The sequence below is a fragment of the Tiliqua scincoides genome, chromosome 13, assembly GCF_035046505.1.
Source record: "Tiliqua scincoides isolate rTilSci1 chromosome 13, rTilSci1.hap2, whole genome shotgun sequence".
In the NCBI taxonomy this organism is placed as follows: Eukaryota; Metazoa; Chordata; class Lepidosauria; order Squamata; family Scincidae; genus Tiliqua; species Tiliqua scincoides.
In genome coordinates, this window is record NC_089833.1 from 9,441,953 (window position 1) to 9,462,554 (window position 20,602).

At 48.4% G+C, this 20,602-nt stretch overlaps 2 protein-coding genes and 2 pseudogenes across 4 annotated transcripts in view; 2 read left to right on the plus strand and 2 right to left on the minus strand.

Moving 5' to 3' along the window:
* Positions 1-8,603, plus strand: part of MAPK8IP3 (mitogen-activated protein kinase 8 interacting protein 3) — a 59,647-nt gene extending 51,044 nt beyond the window's left edge. For all 3 annotated transcript variants that reach the window (XM_066640361.1, XM_066640363.1, XM_066640362.1), the window contains 10 exons: positions 445-570; positions 778-858; positions 2,437-2,504; positions 2,813-2,961; positions 3,294-3,465; positions 4,132-4,245; positions 5,619-5,657; positions 6,402-6,584; positions 7,441-7,590; positions 8,402-8,603. In XM_066640361.1, the coding sequence (XP_066496458.1) occupies positions 445-570; positions 778-858; positions 2,437-2,504; positions 2,813-2,961; positions 3,294-3,465; positions 4,132-4,245; positions 5,619-5,657; positions 6,402-6,584; positions 7,441-7,590; positions 8,402-8,523 (1,204 nt within the window). In that variant the 3' untranslated portion in view covers positions 8,524-8,603. The remainder of the gene's footprint in view (positions 1-444; positions 571-777; positions 859-2,436; positions 2,505-2,812; positions 2,962-3,293; positions 3,466-4,131; positions 4,246-5,618; positions 5,658-6,401; positions 6,585-7,440; positions 7,591-8,401) is intronic.
* Positions 4,395-4,514, plus strand: LOC136633953 (5S ribosomal RNA; annotated as a pseudogene).
* Positions 8,604-12,421: 3,818 nt separating the features above from the next.
* Positions 12,422-12,537, minus strand: LOC136633727 (5S ribosomal RNA; annotated as a pseudogene).
* A 1,025-nt stretch (positions 12,538-13,562) lies between these two features.
* NME3 (NME/NM23 nucleoside diphosphate kinase 3) lies at positions 13,563-19,033 on the minus strand. Its single transcript, XM_066640562.1, has 5 exons — positions 18,937-19,033; positions 17,502-17,632; positions 16,837-16,938; positions 15,243-15,355; positions 13,563-14,658 (listed from the first exon to the last, which is right to left on the minus strand). The coding sequence occupies exons 1-5, from the start codon at positions 18,977-18,979 to the stop codon at positions 14,541-14,543; spliced, it is 507 nt and encodes a 168-aa protein (XP_066496659.1). The 5' UTR covers positions 18,980-19,033; the 3' UTR covers positions 13,563-14,540.
* Between the last annotated feature and the right edge of the window lie 1,569 nt (positions 19,034-20,602).

Below are 20,602 nucleotides of genomic sequence, written 5' to 3' on the forward strand. Positions count from 1 at the left end.
ATTAAAAAAAATTAACTACTTCTAAACCCTGGGAGAGCCAAACTGCAAGTGGAAGTGACTCATATTTGGGAGATGGTGTGGTGCAGTGGTTAGAGTACAGGACCTAGACTGGGGAGACCCAGCTTCACCTGGACCTTATTCTAGCTAATCTCATCTGATCTCGGAAGCTAAGCAGTGTCAGGCCTGGTTAGTACTTGGATGGGAGACCGCTTGGGAATACTGGGTGCTGTAGGCTTATATCGTAGTCTTTCGAGACTGAAGGTTGCCAACCATCTCCCTATACTGAACACTATCTCCTGAGTCTGATCTGGGAAGCTAAGCAGGGTCAGGCCTGGTTAGTACTTGGATGGGAGACCGCATGGGAATACCGAGTGCTATAGGCTTATACCAGAGTCTTTCGAGACTGAAGGTTGCCAACCAAAAAGGACACTGTTTTTGTCTCAGCAGTGAGAATGGACAGGCAAAGGCAGAGTCAAGCACAACGGTACCAGACCAAGAAGCGAATGGCAATGCAGCTGGTGCAACGACTAGTGCTGCCCCCACCATGTGGCTTGGAGCACAGAATGGCTGGTATGGCTCTCTGGCCCTCGTTGGGGCACCCATAAATCCTTGCGTCTCACAACTACAGGGAAGGAGTGGTGCCCTATACCTACATCTAAAATTTACTTTGGTAGCTCTCTTGAACTGCTAGTCAGGGCAGAAGCCCTGAAATGCAGTTCAGTCTGCACAGGATTTGGAGAACTTGCTGCCTACTGATGTCCCCTTCTCCTTGCGCAGGTTGTATGTGCACTCAGCAGTCTCTAACTGGAAGAAATGCCTGCACTCCATAAAGCTGAAGGACTCGGTGCTAAGCTTGGTGTAAGTATGTTTGTTGATTTTGGTATGTCTTTGCAGGTCAGAATGAAGTATCTAAGGGCACAATCCAAACTGTGCCCTGGGCTCTTGCGAGTCCCTTGCAGGAGTGTGGCGAAAGTGCAGTAAAGCACTTGGGTCCCACTCTGAGGGGAGTTAGGCCAGCACATGGATGTGTGCCAGCTTCCCCATGCCACCGTGGGCCCCAGAGAGAGATATGTTTGCTCTGGTCAAGCTCGGCCAATGCAGGGGTCTGGGGGGGGGGAAGGTGGGAGGGAGGCATTCCAAGGTGGAGGAAGGGGAGGTGGCAGGTGTTCCAGGGGGCGGGCGTGTGGGGAGCAGGAGGTGGGCCAGGATCCAGCACTTATATTTGATCCTAACCCCGTTCCCGGGCAACCTGGGGCTGTCCCAGGCTGCTTGGATTTGTGCCATCTTCTTGTGCAGATCTGAGTAGCCCCATTAGGACTACAGTGGCTCTCCCTGGGTAAGGGGAAAAGTTCCCCTTGCCCCTGGCCGAGCCTCTGGCTGCCTGAAACTCGCACTGGATACAGTGCAGGTCCACTGGCCTGCCTGTTCCAGCGCAAGTTAGGATTGGGCTGTAAGTGTGAAATCTCCTTTTTCTAACTTGCTTGAATTTAGGGATCCTGTTTACACCTGTTTTTCAGCAGATAGTTTTCGGTGGGGGTGGGGTGGTGCAGTTTGTTTCCTGCCTTCCCTCCCCCCCCCAAGTGTTTGCAGGTCTATAGTCTCCATTTCACAGTTGACACTAATAAAGACACCTCTGACTCCTTTAGGAGGAAAGGCCACCACATTTGGGGCTTTTTCACCGAGAAAAAAGAAGAGACGTGATTGAGGCTTAGAAACTTATGCATGATGTGGACAGACAGACAGACACGTTTTTCTCCCTCTCTATCATCACTAGAACCTAGGATAATCCAGTAAAACTGATTGGCAGGAGATTAAGAACCTGTTGCAGGGGAGGAATGGGGGAGGGAAGCATGCCTTTCTCTCCTGCTGGTGGGCTTCCCAGAGGCAACTGGTGGAAACAGAATGTTGAACTAGGGGTCCTAATTCAGCAAGGCTCTTCCTGTGTTCTTCAATTTTACTGGCACTTCTAGCTGTTTTGGAAGGCACACAGATTTGGTTGTCTTCCCTCTCAATAATAATAATAATAATAATAATAATACAGGTATTTATATACCGCCTTTCTTGGTCTTTATTCAAGACTTTATTCAAGGCGGTTTACATAGGCAGGCTTATATAAATCCCCATAGGGATTTTTACAATTGAAAGAAGGTTCTTTCTTTCAAGAACCACAACACTCAGGTGTTTCATTTTGATCTGGTTTCACATTCTGGCCTCCATCCTCCCACGCTCAGAGCAGATGGAATAGCTCGGCTTCAGCTTGTCAGCTGCTTCAAGGTCGCACGGTGCCGGTGGCCTCGAACTGGCGACCTTGTGGATGTTATCTTCAGGCAAATGGAGGCTCTACCCTCTAGACCAGACCTCCTGTCTCAATGACGTTGTATGAGGGCCACACCACTCTCCTGCTTTGAGGTGACATTTTCTTCCTTATGTCTTCAGGCACGTGAAAGGACGTGTGCTTGTAGCCCTGGCAGATGGAACATTAGCTATATTCCACAGAGGAGAAGGTGAGCATCAGTATTCTGAGAAGTGATGTGGTCTTCTCGAAAGAAAGCGTTTCCCATCACTGTGAAGCAGGCAGTCCAGGGGTTCACTTCTGAGTAAAACTGCAAAGGATTGTGCTGCAAGTTTTACCATGTTTGCGTTTGTGTGATATTGTCTTACACTGAAGTTGACGTTGTTATAGTGTCTTGTTTTGTGTTTATAAAAATTAGATAAAAATAAAAAAAATTTTAAAAGCCTCCTGCAGAGAAGTTTCTTCTGGTTCTGGGTTTTGACAATCATTCTTTCCCACCCGTTCTTTGTTTGCCTCCAGATGGTCAGTGGGACCTCAGCAACTATCACCTCATGGACCTGGGTCACACGCACCATTCCATCCGTTGCATGGCGGTGGTGTACGACAGAGTCTGGTGTGGGTACAAGAATAAAATCCACGTAATCCAGCCCAAGACTATGCAGATAGAGGTATGGAGTGTGTATGTGAATAAAGTCACACTAGAGCTGCGCTTAGGGATTGGTGATGGATCCTTAAACATCACCTACAATGCTTATTGCACTGCCCACCTGGCTATGCCACTGGACAGACCTAAGTAGTTGTCAATCAACCAGCAACGTTCCTGTATTTAAAACTGATCCCAGAATATGCTGTTGGCAACCGACGCAAGTCTCTTAATATATCATGATTGAGATGATCAGAAATGAAGAAGAGGTGATATTAACCAAGCCTCAAAGCTGTTCCAAACCCTGGGGTAAGAAGTGCTTGTGAATTAACGCCATGCTTTGATCTTGCCTTTCAGAAGTCCTTTGATGCCCATCCTCGCCGGGAGAGCCAAATCCGGCAGCTGGCTTGGATCGGAGATGGCGTTTGGGTTTCCATCCGGCTGGATTCCACGCTGAGGCTCTACCACGCTCACACCCATCAGCATCTCCAGGATGTAGATATTGAGCCGTATGTCAGCAAAATGTTAGGTAAATGTGCTGAATTGGAAGCTCTGCAAGCTTATTCTTGCAGACACCATCACCCTCTCCTCTTTCCTCTCTCAGTTTATCTGTGAAGCCTTTCACTCAGTTCCATGGTCCTTATCCTCTGCTGAAACCACACCTATTTAGAGCATTTGCATAGTGTTTTTTTTTTAGCGCGCAAAGGGCTTCACGCATCTTAGCTTGACGTAATACATGCAATCACCCTGTATGGTAGATAAGTATTATTACGATTTCCATATTGCAAATGTGTTGCACACTGAGACTGACACAGGGAGTGGCAACTTAGTGAGTTTGTGGCAAGAGGCAGAATTCAAACTGGAGACTTCTGGATTCACAGCTCAATCCTAGACATGTCTACTCAGAAATAAGTCCCACTATACTCAGTGGGGCTTTCTCACCAAAAAGTGTGTATAGGATTTCAGCCTTTACTACACCAGCTCTATACACAGAAAAGAACTGAACGTATATGCCTCCTACCTTTCACACCTCTCGCCCTTGCCTCCCCTGTGCCCAGTTTTAATCTCTTTGGGACAGAGACCAGTCCTCTGTGGTTACTCTGCAAAACCCCCTGCCCGCTGAATATCACATTGTTCTTTGTCTTTTTAACGAGTTGCAGGATTGTGACTGTCTTTGTTTTCACATCTTATTCAGGGACCGGTAAACTGGGGTTCTCGTTTGTACGGATCACGGCTTTGCTCATTGCCGGCAACCGCCTCTGGGTGGGGACAGGAAATGGGGTTGTCATTTCCATCCCTTTGACGGAAAGTAAGTGAACATCACCTTTCATTTCCCCTGTCCATATGTGCTAAGGTTGGATTCTCCCAAGTGTTGGGTCTTTGCTTTTTCCCCATTGTAAAATGAACATAACATAAGCAAGGCCCCTGCTGGATCAGATCAAAGGCCCATTTAAATTAGCATTCAGCAACTGTTACCCTGCACATGCCCAATCTCGTCTGATCTCAGAAGCTAAGCAGGGTCAGGCCTGGTTAGTACTTGGATGGGAGACCGCCTGGGAATACTGGGTGCTGTAGGCTTATACCATAGTCTTTTGAGACTGAAGGTTGCCAACCATTTTTTCAAATATAAAACTCTTTTATAATTAAAATTATAATTAAAATCCAGCAGATACGATTTTCAAAATTTGCATTTGTGCTACCTTCACTGCCTTCAGTGAGGCTTAGGCCAGTGGCATAGCTAAGAGAGTCAAGGGGTACATTGCCCCTGATACCAGGCTTTTTGGGAGTGTCTTAGATGACTCCAAAAGGCACTTCTGGTTTTCAGTGAAAACCAGAAATGCCTTTTGGAGGTCTCTAAGACACCTCTGCAAGGTTCCCAAGGTATGGGGGTGTATGGGTTACACAAGGTATACAGTGTGTGTGTGGGGGGGGGGGGGTTAAAAATTTTTTGTGCCCCCAGATGCCTTAGCTATGCCACTGGTTCAGGAGGCAGCCTGGCTGGTCTATCCATGAGGCTGAATGAGGTTGTTGCTTCAAGTGGTAGATTGGTGAGGTTGAATGTGTGCCATTTCTCTTCTCACTCTCTAAATCTGAAAAAGAAGATGGGTTGGGGCCAGAAAAGGAAGTGTGGAGAAGAAGAAAGGGGAGTAGTCCAGGGCATCCACCTTAGCTCAGTGCTGGCGTGCAGGCCATCCACGTGCAGGGATCAATTCCTGGCATGCATCTCCTCTTAAAAGAATCCCAGGCAGCAGAGTGAGCAAGAGAGCTCTGAATAATAGGGCCCAATCCTATCCAACTTTCCAGCGCCGATGCAGCTGTGTCAATGGGGCGAGCGCTGCCTCTTGTGGGGATGGGAGTCAGAGGCCACTTCAGGGTAACGGAATGTTTGTTGCTTTAGCTTGGGGCTGCGTTATGGCTGCATCAGTGCTGGAGAGTTGGATAGGATTGGGCCCATCAATTGCTTAGTTAGAACTTACAATAAAATATCTTAATTTTTTTATAGCCTGCAGTGTTATGGCTCTTATTGGAACAATATTGCATGGAGGGGTTTTTGTAACATCTGCAAACAGGCAAAATGTTAATTTGCTCCTTTTCTCCCACTAATTGCTGTTTTCTTCTCTTCCTGAACTGTGGTCTTTTCCCATTTCCCTCTCCGCGTTCCCACTTGTTTCCTCTGACTAGCTGTAGTCCTCCACCGAGGCCAACTCCTTGGGCTCAGGGGTAAGTCTTAGATCTCCTTCCTTCTAGATTCCAGATGCCATCCTTTATCTATCCATTGACTTTTCCACGAACTTCTCCATCCCTTTATCCATCCAGTCACTTTCTTCCCAAGTCCATCAGTTCATTTTCGGTTGAAACCACTGAGAAACGTAGCTGCAGGAAACCATCTTGTGGATCTTCCTTGGGAAGACCACTAATTGCCCCATTCACATGATGCTTCAGAACCTCAAACTGGTTTCCTTTTGTGGGTATCTCATGTTGAAAAGAAGGCATTGAAGCATTGGGGGGGGGGGTGACTTTAGTTTTGCCACACCTTTCAGTTCCTCTTTGGCTGTCCGGATTTACGTGGTTGCTGCCTTCCTGTGATGCTACCATTTCATAGTGTGGATTGGAAATTACTTGCAGGGTTGGTGACATTACAGGCACTGGCTACTCAGTGCTGTCTGCAACTGACTTCCCCTGTTCAAATGAAGGACTTCAGAGAAAGCTACAATGTGGGTTTTTTTTTCCCCCAGTGCTCATTGTGGGATAAGAAAAAGTATGTTTGATCTAGAAGCAGCTCACCATGCTCCAACGAGCCCTGCCACTCTATAAATGTTACATCATCCTTCATCTTTAGTGAACCCTACCAGAACTACAGTGCCCTGGCAAAGAACCATGATAAAACCAGTTTTGGTCCATGGTGTTCAATACCTTTCCTCTCTTGTTGCTTGTCTTTAAATTTGCTCCTCTTGTTTGTCTCAGCCAATAAGACATCCCCAACATCTGGTGAAGGGAACCGCCCGGGCGGGATCATCCATGTGTACGGCAGCGACGACAGCAGTGACAAGTCTGCCAGCAGCTTCATCCCATACTGTTCCATGGCGCAAGCCCAACTCTGCTTCCATGGTCACCGCGACGCAGTCAAATTCTTTGTCTCTGTCCCTGGTAAGCAGAGTCTCCTAGTCTGGGTGTCCGGAGATACTGACAGGCCCCTTGCAAAATCCGGCAGCTCATGCAGGGACCCAAGGCTTTCTGTCCCTGTAGGTCCAATTTAATCGGCTGCTGGTTAGTTCAAGAGATGACTACCTTATAGCATGAGTGATTTAGGAGCTGAGTAGAACCTTTCAATCACTGATTTGAAATCATTATTTGAAAAGTTTCTTCATGGGATTTTTGCAAAGGAGCTCAGTGCTTTGCATCCAGAAAATTTCAGGATTGTTGGCCTCTTTAGCTAGAGCTGGGGAAAAATCCCTATCCAAAGACCTTGGAGAGCTACTGTAAGTCAGTGGAGGAAGTCCTGATTTTAGATTTATGTATGTGTTTTTCATGTTTGTATAGCGCCCTTGCTCCAAGGATCACAGGGGTGGTGTACACACCCTCTTTTTGTCCTTGCAAGAAGCCTGTGAGGCAGACTAGCCTGAGAGATAGTGACTGACCCAGGGCCAACCAGGAAGCTTCGTGACTGAGCAGGGATTTGAATCTGGAACTTCCAAGTCTGGGTCCCAACACCAGAACCACTATACCAGTGGTTTGGTTTGAATTGTATCAGGCAGCTTGATGCACCCTCTCTCTAAGGCCGCAATCCTAACCACACCCTCCTGGGAGTAAGCCCCATTAAACAAAATGGGACCGACTTCTGAGTAGACCTGGTTAGGATTGTGCCCTCAGCCTCAGCGTCCCATGGCAATATCACTGCAATATCTCTGGGCTTCCACAGATGAAAACAGGGATGTGCTTGTAACTGCTCTCAAGCCAGAGGTTGTGACCTTGTTTGCTCCTAACAAACCCGGAATACTTTCAGGCAATGTTCTTGCAACGCTGAACGGGAGCGTGCTAGACAGTCCCTCTGAGAACCCCAGCACTGCCACCACAGAGACAGAGACAGAGGGGCAGAAGCTGAAAAACGTCTTGGTACTGAGTGGTGGAGAAGGCTACATTGACTTCCGAATCGGTAAGTTCCTTTGTCCAGCTTTAGCTTCTCGAGACTCGTTGTGGATAAAGCACACTCAAATAGATAGGGGTGGGTAGAGAAGAAATGGTGCAGTGTGTGTGTGTGTGTGTGTGTGTGTTCCACTGAAGGGCAGAATGTTCTGTCGGTCACAGTATTTAGCATCCTGAGCTTTTCAGTTTATTTTTAAAGGAGGTTTCTAGTCCACATGGTTGCAGAGAGAGGTGTGGAAGTGTCTGTGGACATCGCAGAAGTCCCAAGGGTGGCTTAAGGGGTTTTGGTTCCTGGGTCCTGCCTAGTCAGTCCCACATGACCAGTGGAAGGAAAATAAATGATGCAGCACTTAATGACCAATGCCAGCTGCAGATTTTAACCTGCCTGGTTTTTGGAGCAGAATTTTAATGTATTTAGACTGGAATAACTGCAGCTCTGCTTTTGCTACTGCAGAGCAAACACAAAATACCACCTCTATGTGTTCCTTTTCAATCACATGAGGCTTCTCTGCATTCATCTTTCCCATGGTGGACAATTGTCCCTGCTGCCACAGAATGTAGCCCAGACCACAGCAAGCAGGGTGGTGCCTTTGTGGTTCTGTCTCTGGGCTCTAAAGAGAAAAGAGGAAGCTACTTCTGTGCTGTATGGAAGGGTGGCAGTGCCCAAGTAGCACAGCCAGCTGTCATAAAGCACTGGTGCTTTTCCCAGCTTGAAACCCCATTGCAATCGGTGGTCCAAGGAACAGAGGGACATCAGCTTGAGAACAGCACAGAGGCCCTTTTCCTTTGCACTCCGTTCACTGTGCAAATTCTCTCTGCAGGGGACGGAGAAGATGACGAGACAGAGGAGAACCCAGGAGATCCCACCCAGGTCAAGCCTTTTCTCTCCAAGGCTGAACGGAGCCACATCATTGTGTGGCAGGTTTCCTACATCCCTGAATGAGCTCCTCCTCTTCTTTTTTCTGCCAATATAACTCTCTCTCCCCTTCAACCCCGACTCCCTGAATGCCAATATGTACATACCGAACTCCTGCATCATACCCACCACTGGAAAATGAATCCCAGGCAACTGCAGCAGCTCCCGCACCGGACTGTGGCTCCCTCCGTTTCTAACCTCCAAACTCACAGCTCTCATCTTGGGTTACCGTTGGCCTTCCAAAAGAGGAGAACATCAAGAGCGCAAGGCCTGGGAAGTGAGCTTGAAGAAGCGACGGGGAGAGCAAACTCAGTGTAGAAGGGCTGGCGGAGGTTTCCCTCCCTCCTCCCCGTCCCACCCCTGCCTGCACGGAAAACCACTATCCCCCTGTCACCACCGAAGTGGCACTGACAGCTTGTCTCCGTCTGTACAAGCTGAAAGGGCAATGTGTGCGGTCTCAAAGCAGTATTTTTCTCTTATCACCTCCACTCTGCCTTCAGTAACTGGAGATTATCTGGGAAAATTGGGGAGCTGATGAAGACTGTAAAAGATGCTCCATAAGAACATAAGAGGGGCCCTGCTGGATCAAAACAAGAGCCCAGCTGGGTATAGAGATATGTTTGGGGGACTTGTGTACACTAGTTGGTCAATTGCAGGATGTCCAGAAAACAGGCTGGAAAACACATGAGGAGGATTTTGGCATTGAATGTGGGCATTACTTACTTGAGCGACCAGCTTTTACTTGGGCATATGTCATCCTGATGTCCTTGGAGGAAGGGCAGGACTGGAACATAGCAAATCTGTAGTAATCCAGGTGAGAGGCTCTGGAGGTACACCCAAAGGTGGGATTCCTCTTCTTGCCCTATCGGCTCAAAGAGTGTGTAATGATTGTGTGGTGAGCTGACGAATGGCAGGCTGTGGGCCTAGCGGGTGGGGTAGAGGGGGGCCAGGCAACATTTGGGAAATGGTTTGATTTTTCAAACACTGGGAGGCTGCCCAGTGTCACTGTAGGAACTGGGCTGGGTTTGTTCTGTGTTGTCCCAGTAAGAGCCAAATGGAGGTTTGGGAGCTGTATATAGCTCAGAAGCATATTGTGCAGGTGGATTAGGACAGCAACTATCCCCCCCCCCCCGGTTGCACAGTGGGCCTAAGGGAGGTTGGGAAGAGAACAGGCTGGGGCCTGGGAGATGGAGTAGTGTAATCTGTGAACTAAGGCATTCCTGGGGAGGCTGGTCTAAGAAAATGAACACAGAGGGGATTCTAAACGTATCACGCAGCCTACTGAGTCAGAGCACTGGTGCATCAAAGCCAGTATTGTCTGACTCTGACCAGCAGGGGCTCTCTTGGGGTTCAGGCAGGAATTTTCTCTGCCCCGTCTGAAGATGCTGCCATGATAGCTGAGGGCCAAAGAACCGGGTGTTTTATTTTTTTTGAAGGACTTTTAGAAGCAGCAAGAGGGGATAGCAGCAGAGGTGGAAGGGCTTAGTGGAGGGGGGTTTCAAGCCCTGTGTTGGCAAAGGAGGCAGCAGCAACTGGGGAAGGGCTGCTGTATGAGAGGACGTACTGGCGGTTGGGCCTCTAGGAGGCGAGGCTTTTCGGAAGCAGTTCAGAGGCTGATGAACCCGGCCTCCCCCCAACTTAAATGCTAGATCAGGAAACTGACATTAAGTGCGCTTACATCCCATTCGTATCCATAGAACGTTCACACTTTTCTTTGAACGCCACTCAGTCATTCTTCACGTTCCCAAAGGTGACTGTTGCTCACAGAGCAAGGGGGACCTCCTTACTGAGGTGCAAGGTATGCCACACCCCAAGAAGCCTTGATTGGGCTGGTGTCAGGGCCATGTCCTAAGTGTTGGAGCAAGTGCTGGGAAGATCATCACAGGGGAGTTTTTGTCTCTTGGCTTCTCCCTGAAGTTTCTTTGGTTTTGACCCACCGTTTGTTTTCTTTAATTATTTTTATGCTTGCAACATGCCTGTTCCCAGTTCTAAAGTTGAGCCTTGCAAGCTGGAACTTTGTGGTTTGGTTTTATTTTAACTGCAGGTGGAGTTGCCAAGCAGTGCTTCTGTGGATCAACAGTGTGGCATTCCCCTAGAACCCCATGCTTAGAACTACAGCCTCATATAACAATCTGATCTGTGTACCTTTGTGGTGCAGAGAGCAAAACGTTTGAGGGCAGTCCTCTGACAGGATGCACGCTTAGGGAGTCAGTTCACACAACCGAGTCCTTGGACTTGCAGCCAGAGTTGCTTACAGTCACGGTGAGCCACTAAGCTAAAATGCAACTTGGGTACACGTTCAGGCAAATCACTGATTGCTTTGGGACATGCCAGGTGCTGCAGAGTCATTCAACCCATGTTTTGGGGGGTCAAGACCCCAGATGGCTTGGGGGGGTCAAGACCCCAGATAGTTTGGGATTTTATGTCAGTTGCTTACACATGACGTGGAAGAGAATGTCCGTTGAGGAAGACCAGACAAGGCATGAAAGATTCCTGGGTTCCCTCCAGAGAAAACCAGCATTGTGCCCAGCAAATGAGAAATGAAAGGGATGAAGTGGGGGGAAGATTATGATTTGAGTGAAGCAGTGGAGATGAAAGGTTGATCATTGGCCAAGAATTAGTCATTATATACTTAGAGGGCAGCAGAGGTGAATCCTAGGCTAGAAGGCATCTAGGATGATGCTAGAGTTGTAATTAGTCCCTGCCTGAAATGAAAAGGCAAAAGTAGAATTTGGAGAGACATTTGGGGTTAGAGCTGGACTAATATTTATCCAAGGTGAGAGAGACTGAGGCCTGTTTGATATCGGGACATTTCTGAAAAGGGTTTTTGCCCCTCTCCTTCTTCCAGGTTTCATGGCGAATTTGATCCTGCTCTTCCCATCATTAAGTCTGCTGGGGGAGGAACCAATGGGGGTTGGATGCACCAGTCATTCTCACTCACTTAGTGGCGCTTACGTTGTCTGCATCCCAAGTTGTCAGACTGGCTCATTCAGTTTTGTAAAATGGGAAAGGCGCTATCCTGCCCTATTAGGAAACACAAAGCTACTTGCCAGTAGTGTGTATACCTAGATAACTCAGGATGGGGAAGAGTGAAACAGGAGCCCTAATGAACAAGGTTTCTCGCTGGAATAGCAAAAGGCAATTGTGATTGCAACTTCTCACACTCTTGGGGCAAACAGGTGATTGGTGCTTCCTACCCTGACCTTGATCTCTCTCTAGCACTGCCTCTGGAGTGGTCTTTCCTGGGGGGGGGAGGGGGCTGCAGAGCAGATGCTGCTGCATGGCCCTTAAAGGCTGCAGCCCGACTCTCTTCTCTGCTTAAGGAAGGAGTGAATCGGGGCCCTCTCAGCTCATCTAACAGAGATAGCTGGGATGGCACAATTTTGCTCCCTTCAGCTGGTGGAAGACCACTGTACTGGAGTGGGGAGAGGACGAGAAGCGTGTGGCAGAGAGGAGGGGATGGGGAGGGGATGACACAGAGCAGAAGAGATGGGGAAGGGACAGAAAGATGGGGAGGAGAGGCCAGTGGGCAGACACTCCCATACCATAGCATAGCTATAGGAGGTGATGTAGGTATTGCAAGTGTGGCAACAGCCATGTAAGTGACCCCCTCCCACTTGCCGTTTGAGGCACTCTGGGCAGTGACAGCAACACACAGCATTGCTGTTGATGCCCGGAATGGCTCTGACGGCACGTGGGAGGGGCCGCTTGCACAGCGCATTGCAGTGCCTACAGCGCCACCCCCCATAGCTGTACTGCTGCTCCCCCATTCCTCATGGTTGGCAACCTTCAGTCTCGAAAGACTCTGGTATAAGCCTACAGCACCTGGTATTCCCAGACGGTCTCCCATCCAAGTACTAACCAGGCCTGACCCTGCTTAGCTTCCGAGATCAGACGAGATCAGGCATGGAAAGACTCTGGTATAAGCCTACAGCACCCGGTGTTCCCAGGCGGTCTCCCATCCAAGTACTAACCAGGCCTGACCCTGCTTAGCTTCCGAGATCAGACAAGATCGGGCAGGTGCAGGGTATAGCTGCTGAAATGGAGGGCTTCGATGGGAAATGAGAATTGCCACAATTTTAAGCCGATTTAAGCCAAGAGACGTAGGATTGCTCTGCTGCAGTGTGAAGCCAAGGGGAAGGGGTCCGACTCGCTGCACTTGCACATCTTCCTGCAGTCCCTATTCTCCAGCGCCTTACAAGAAACCAGAAATCACTCTTTTGCCTCCCCTGCCAATGCATTTACCAGAAGGACTTTTCACCATTTGTTTTCCTTAAAGAGAAGCACATGTTCAGAAGAGATGGGGTGGGAGGACACACACGGGAGGGCGAGAAAACCAGTGAAGGAGCCGTGGCGTCCTTGGCTCTTGCTGTTTTCAGTGGCTACTTGGCAGCAAAGTGAAGGCCGGTCGGCTTCCATACACACCCCTCCCCGCCACACCTCCACTGTGATGTATGTAAAGTTAACTTGTATGTTATTAAAAAAAGGATTTTTTTTTTTAAGTGTCTTAAGGCCTGTGAACTCCGCTCTTTTGGTCTGAAGATGTAAAGAGACCGCTGTATGAAAAATTAAAACCTCCCTGTGCTTTGTTCCCTATATGCTGTCAAAACAAGATGAACCATATCTGTTCTGTATGTAATAAAACATATTAACAACACGCATATGATTGGTGGGTGTGCTGGAGGTGGGATTTGGGGGTAGCTACTGCAGAACCATACTAACTGCTTTATCCCTTTAGCAGTCTTACGGGGGGGACGGACATTAGGGTGCAATCCTAACCCCTTATGCCAGTGCTTTCCAGCACTGGCATAGCGGTGCCAATGGGCCATGTGCTGCATCCTGCAGTTGGGCATCACTCACGGAGACCTCAAAGTAAGGGAGTGTTTGTTCCCTTACCTCAGAGCTGCATTGCCCTTATGTCAGTGCTGGAAAGCACTGACCTAAGGGGTTAGGATTGTGCTCTTATTGTGTCTTAGATCCAATATTCCAGTATTAGATCATCTCTCATTTGCAATTATGTAATGCTTTAGAAGTTTGGGAGGGGAAAAAAGAGACTGCCACCTTTCCAAAATTTTATTTTACAAAAGCAAATGCTGCATCAATTGTTAAAAAGAAATTCTGTACATATTTATAGCTGTAAACAAATCTCAGGGGAAGTAGGCGAATGTCTAGTAAATGGGAGGTGGATGGTGGATCTCAAAACAGTTCATAAATACTCTTAATAACAGCAGCATAGCAAGGATCGTCATTCATTGTTTTAGCTCCTCTTGAGGTCTTGTTCTTTGTCCCCCTACATTCCCAGGGGTTCAGAGTTGAGTACTCTCATGTGCTGGAGTTGATCATTACCTTGGCGAAGCCTGGAATCTTAGGCTGCAATCCACTAGGCTCTGTGAGAGCTACAACATAGCCCTGCATAGGTTTGTAATGTTCAAAATTCATTTTGGGGCAGTGGGATGAGAAGACGCCACTGCTGCACATTCTAATGTTTCAGACAAGCAAGTTCCTATTGGGCTTGAAGAAAAGGCATGAGCCAAAGATCACAGTGGTCAATATCAGCACGAATGCTGGATCCCACAGCATGGTTTGTTGGAAGCCATGTCTCAGTTGTAGCCACTGCTTTGTAAGGACTGCACATCTCACTGTTTTCCCATCTCATTTGAGAGATCTAATTTTGGCTAGAGAAATATATCGGGGGGGAAAAAGAGAGAAACTTTCAAGGCCAAAAGGGGAGAGAGCATTAGAATCTCAGATATAGCTGGAAGGGTGGGTGGGAATTGAAGTAATAAATTGTAATCCCTCGCTGATGTTCCATGTTGTGGCTCAAGGGATCTCTCCATAGTATTGTGCTAGAATGCTACAATCATGGGGAAGGGAAGAGGAAATTAATGGGTAGCCGTGATGCAAGCTGCTTTTCAGACCCAGAGTCCTCTTCCTCCTCACCTCACCCCATCTACAAAGTTAAATGAAAGTCCACTGAAATCCAATGGCTGGATTTGGACTGAGCAGCAGTGGAAAGGGGCAGTCTGTTTGTACGATGCTTCCTTTTACTCATAGATCCAGTGCTCCATACTGTCGTCCCAGCAGGTCAACTCGTCTGTGCGGAACCAGAGTGAAATCTCTCGCTGGGCACTCTCCACAGAATCACTGCCGTGAATCACATTCCTAGTAGGCCAAGGGGGGAAAAAACTGGTTCAGTTGTCTGCTGGACTGTGAGAGGCTGTATTACCCCAAACAGGAAGCAGATGAAGTTCAAACCAAACAGTATAATTTGATCTCATGGATAAAGCAATGGCAGGTTTTAAGCCAAATCTCATGGAATTCACTCTCCAATTTTAAGGCATACATTTTTCAGCTTATATATGGCACTTTGAATGCAAGATCAAGGCTGGCTTAATTCGTAAAAAGCTGGATCAAGGGACGGTGGGTGAGTTAGTGAGTGAATAAGTGAGTGCCTTTGCTCTGCCATAGTCCTTATAGGTATTCTCCATTGACATGTGGTTTGCCCTGGAGAAAAAGCTTCCACTCACGTCAATGGGAGTCCCACCCATAACTGGACTAATGGCATGCAATTGGCCACTTTCAGATGACAGGATACTGGGACTGGCATGTCACATCCAACCAAAGCACCACCTGCTTCTATACAAGTCATCATATTCTATACACTATATGATATTCTATACAGGCGCTACCCTGCTTCTCAAGGAGAGAGGCCTGTCGTCAAAAACAAACCAAAGTTTTCCACTCACTTGCCCACTTCGATGCAGAAATCTCCTCGAATAGTGCCAGGCTTGGAATCGGCTGGGTTCGTTTCTCCAATCATCACGCGAGCTGTTTTCACCACTTCCAGACCCTGCCAGACCTGTGACGAGAAGGAAGAGGCAACTTTCAGAAGCTGGTTGTGTCTCCCCCCCCCCCCCCCGCCCCAACACTAGAGCCAAGAGTCTTCCAATTAAACTGACTGGCAGGGGATTTAGAACAAACAAAAGGAGGCCCTTCATTGCATGACACATAATTAGCCTGTGGAACTTGTTGCCACAAAGTGTGGCAATGGCCATCAGCTTGGATGGCTTTAAAAAGGGAATTACAGAAATGTATGGAGGGTCATATATTTGTATAAATGTATGGAGCCATATATTTATGGCTGCTGGTCATTATGTCTATGAGCCATCTCCAGATTGAGCTTCCGTGTGCCTCCAAAGACCAGTTGCAGGGGAGCAATGGTAGAAGAGGGGTCTGCCTCCATCTCCTGCTGTGGAAGATTCCTCTCTTTGTATTTCCTCCAATGCCCCCCCCCAACATATTTAAGAGGGCCACTTTTCATCCACCTCTCCCCTCCCCGAAGGGAAGGAAAGAATACCATGAGACTACCACAAGAATCGCCCCAAGTAAGTTGACCCACAACTCTGATGGCTTCCCCGTTCCACTCCTTACTTCAATCAGCTTCTGAAGGGTGAAAGGAGGAACCTACACATCAGAGCATGTGCAGGTTATAGCCAAGGCTGGCCTAAGGTCTCCTACTGGCCGAGGCGGATGCCAAATGCTGCCCCTTTCTTTGCCAGTGGTGCGCCACACATCACCTCTTCCAATTCCAGCTTCCTGAATTAAAAAAGGCAGTGGAACAGAAGAGGAAATGTGGAGGAGAGGAGAGTGGTGGGCTAGAGTGCTCCGATCACCCAAGATAACTAGCCACTCTCCTACCGATCCTCATGCTTTCTCTTCTGCTCCCTTCCCCTCTTCCTTTACTAAACCGAGAAGTGGTGAGCAGAAACCCCTTGTTAAGCTGCTGCCTGAGGCAGCTGTCTTGGTTTCTTGGAAGGGCCGGCCTTGCTTGTATCTTCTACTGCAGGGGTGTCCAAAGTTTTTGGCAGGAGGGCCGCACTGTCTCTCTGATACTGTGTCAGGGGCCAGGGGAAAAAAAGAATTAATTTACATTTCAAATTTGAATAAATTTACATAAGTTTACATAAATGAATATATTAAAGATGAACTTATATGAATGAATGAAGGTCTTGCAATAGCTCAAGGCCTATAAAAGGCCTTGCACAAAGCAAGGCTGGCCTTTCCTTTGCTGCCGCTACTGCATCACAGACATGAAACAGCAAGCAGTGGAGGAATCCCTCATCCCACAGCTCACACGAGAGGTCAAACAGTCACCCTCACACTGAGAGCAGTTGCGTCGGGCCAGTGCGGGCTCCAACAAATCTCCAGAGGGCCAGAGGCTCATTGGAGACTGGGGGCTCCCTGAGGACCGCATTGAGAAGCCTTGAGGGCTGCAAGTGGCCCCAGGGCCAGGGTTTGGGCACCCCTGTTCTACGGTTTAGTGCTAGCCTTAACACTTACCATAGCCACAACAGGCCCCGAGCTCATATATTTCACCAGGCGGCCGTAGAAAGGACGGTCCCGGAGGGCGACGTAATGCTCCTTCAACAAGTCTTCCGAGGCCTGCCCAAAATGCATGTCATACTCGGTATTGGAGCCGGGCTTCGTAAGGCCCGCTAAGCAGGTAAAATGCCAGGCCTGCACGGAGCAGGGTGCTGGCTCCCGAACAGAGTGGGGGGTTTGCTGGTCCTGAGGCACAGAATCCTTTGGGGAGGATCAGGGAGGGAGAAACCCTCTTCTTGGCATTACTCTGAGGCTGTGGCAGCATCTGCCTGATTCAGGTATAGGGAGTTTGGCCCCTGGTCATTCCCACTCTAGGGGGTGTGTGGGAGAGGCGCATGATGCTCAGCACTCTGCCTTGTCAACCCCCCCCCCCATTTAGATAAGGAAATAAGTATTGCAAGTATTTCCTGAGATTTCTGTGGGGTTTTTACCCCCTGTAAAAAACACGCTCTCCCTACCCCTCCCATGATTTCTACATTTCTGGAAATTTTACACCTTGCTGGCCCATCTCTGTTTCTCAAAGCTGCCAAGAAGGTGTGCACAGCCTCCGGTCTCTAGGCCCAGGGTTTCCAAAGCCAGGCAGGGGAATGGGTTTGACCACGGCTTCCTGGCTGTGTCCTGACCTGCATGAGTTTCATGGCGACCAGCTTGAAGCCCTTCTTCTCAAAGCGTCGGATGATGTCGCCAACGAGATGCCGCTGGACCCCATCCGGCTTGATGGCGAGGAAGGTGCGTTCGTTCACCCCCGTGTAGGCTGCGCACAGGAAAGAGAGGTTCTTAGATACACGAGAGGTTTTAAGAAGTTTGAATGTGAGATATTTGACGTTAACCCTGCAGTGAAAGGCGCGTATATCCAAATGCACTTGCTGTTCTTGGCCAGTTCTTGCTGTTCATATGCCATGCTGTTCCACGTACTGTCCTGCAACTCTAATGGCTGGTTCTGCACAGCAAGTGTTTCATTTCGGGTGCCAAAGCCTTCTTGGAAAGGATGGACTTTCAAAAGGGACTACTGAGCATTATGCACTGATGTGCTGTACAAAGTTGTTCACAGATGGCACTGCATAAGCAGTAGTGGCGTAGCTAGAAGCATTAAGTATTGCAGGGCGCCCCACCACGGAGTGCAAGTGGCCCCTCCCCCTCAGCGGTGGGTGCAATACGGGCGGTGGGCTGTTTTAGAGTGGTGGGTACAAAACAGGTAGTGGGTGCAAAACAGAGGTGTACACCCACCACCCAGAATGGGCCCCTCTGGAGGGGCCGCTTGCACTGTGGTGAGACGCCCTGCAAAACCTAGTGCTTTGCATCCCCTCTAGCTATGCCACAGATAAGCAGGATGCGTTCTACAGAAACCTGGTTAAAAGCCAACTAATTAATACTGCTCTTTTACTCCTGGTAAACATGGAAGCAAAAAAAGAGAAGTGAATGAGCTAGTACAAGGCCAGCCATAATGGATTTTTGCTGTTAAATGAGGAGCTAGAAACATGCCCCCCCCGGATCCATTGCAGTGAGATCTCCCATAGAAGAGCCTGATCCTCTACGCCGCAAAACACTCACAAGGGCTGCAATGCAAAAAATATAAAAATAGCATGTCATGCGCTATCCATGTTCTTGTATGCACGGAAATCAGGACGTTTGAAAAGAAGTGGGGAGGGGGGAAGTGGATTTTCCCAGGCTTTCCAGCACATGCAATTTTGGGGGGTTCCACCTGGAACAACCCCTCAAACCCCTACCACCCCTTACCCTAATTTTGCATTCTTTTGTAGATTGAAATGCCACATGCATGTGGCATTTCAATCTACAAAAGACTGCAAATTTAGGATCAGGGATGGGCGATCAGGGGTGATTCCAGGTGAAGATGGAACCCCAAAATAATTCCCTGGGCAAGAACTGGAGCACCAGTTATAACTCTGTAGGAGAGAGGAATGGGGTTGGGGGTACAGGCTATATCTAGACAAGAGGGGGAAAGTGGGGAAGGGACAGGGAGCCCATACAGCACAACAGGAGCAGGAAAAAGAGGGGTGCAATCAAGAGCTTGCACAGAAAGGCATTTCACAGCCTCACCTGTTTGGAAAATGGTTGCAAACAGAGCCAGCAGGAAGATCATGATGATGATGAAGATGAAGACAGGGGCAGATGCACCCTGGCAGACCCATAGAGCTCAGAGGCGGGGGCGCGCCCTCTGCAAGGCAAGGGGATCCAGCGGGGACGCGCAGGCTGATGTAACAGGGAGGATGTATGGGAGAAGGCTCCTCCCCAAGTGTGACGTTACTCCCCCTGCACCCTGTGACTGTAGAGAGCGCTCCTGAGCATATGCAGAGTCTTTTCTGTGCAATGGGGCTGGTGTGATCCTGTGGAGTGCTTCTGTTTTTTTATGGGCAGGCACCCCCTGAGTCTTTTTGCAGCATGCAAACTTCAATAGCAGTGTCAAGGTTGCAGCTGCAGCTGTTGAAGGTGCATGCCCAGGAAAACTGGGGGGGGGGGGGTAATTCTAGTCCCTCCCACCTGAGCTTATAATCCCTGGATCATATTTTCCATTGCAAGAGATTAGCTCCTGTAATGTAAAGTAGCAATTAAAAACAGCAACAGTGTCTTTGTGCATGTGCAGAGTGCCTCTCCCTGATTTCACAAGGACCTGCAACTAGTGCATGGCTGGTTTGAGCCTGATCAGTACTTTTCTGTTTGGAAGGTAAGCAGCACAGACTCAGGAGGTGCCCTTAAGGATGCCAGATATCAGGGAAGTTTAAATTTAAGCCATTTCTGCCCAACCTTGCATAGACACAACAGGGATCAAACGTGGGCTGGGCAGAAATGGGTTAAGGAAGTGTTTCACTAGGTGGGTCGAGAGCCAATTTCTGGTGGGTCCTCATTCATTTTAATATGTTTGACTTGATTTTTACCTTGGGATGTGACTGCATTTGGGGAAATGTTAGAAACCCTTTTTAATGGGCTACTGTGCATATGCTTTTAACAGTGATAGTTAATTGGGCTTACTCCTGGGTAAGTGTGGATAGGATTGCTGCCTAGGATTGTGAAAAATTTGGCTGGTCATGACTGGCCATGACATCACTTTCGGTGGGTCTCAACAGATTGTCATTAAAAAAGTGGGTCCCAGTGCTAAAAAGTTTGAGAACCACTGGGTTAAGGGTTTGCTTCCGCTGAAATGTTTTGGACTGTAGAATGCCAGTGTGGTTTTGATGGGGGCTGTTTAGGGATAGAGCCATAGCTCCTCCGTAAGCAGAAAGTAACAGGCTCAATCCCTGGTACCATCTCCTGTGTCTATAGCTATTAAAATATTTATAAGTATTTAAAATAGTTGGGTGCATAGTGTTTATTTAATTGGAGTAATCCTTCTCATCCTGTGGCCCCTGTTCTTGCCTTCCCTGCATGAGGGACGTGCACCTAGTGTGTGTCCATGGATAGTGTTGAACCCAGTGCTTTGGGCTTTCCTTGTTTCATTATTGTCCACATATTTTGGTATGCAAGAGGTGACCTCAGGGTGACTCACAATCAAAATCCTTTTGCTCCCATCCCAGCAGAGGATTCATAAAGGGATCTGGGGCTTGCAAACATGCTTGTAAAGTGCAAGAGCTCCTTGCAGAGCAATTAGCAGCTATATTATTTTTGATTAGCCTCAGGGCTTGAGGCAGTTAGTGATCTTCCCATCTCCTTATTTTCATCAGAGGCTCTGCTGAGCTGTTATGGGATCCACCAAAAATCAAGGTTTGGA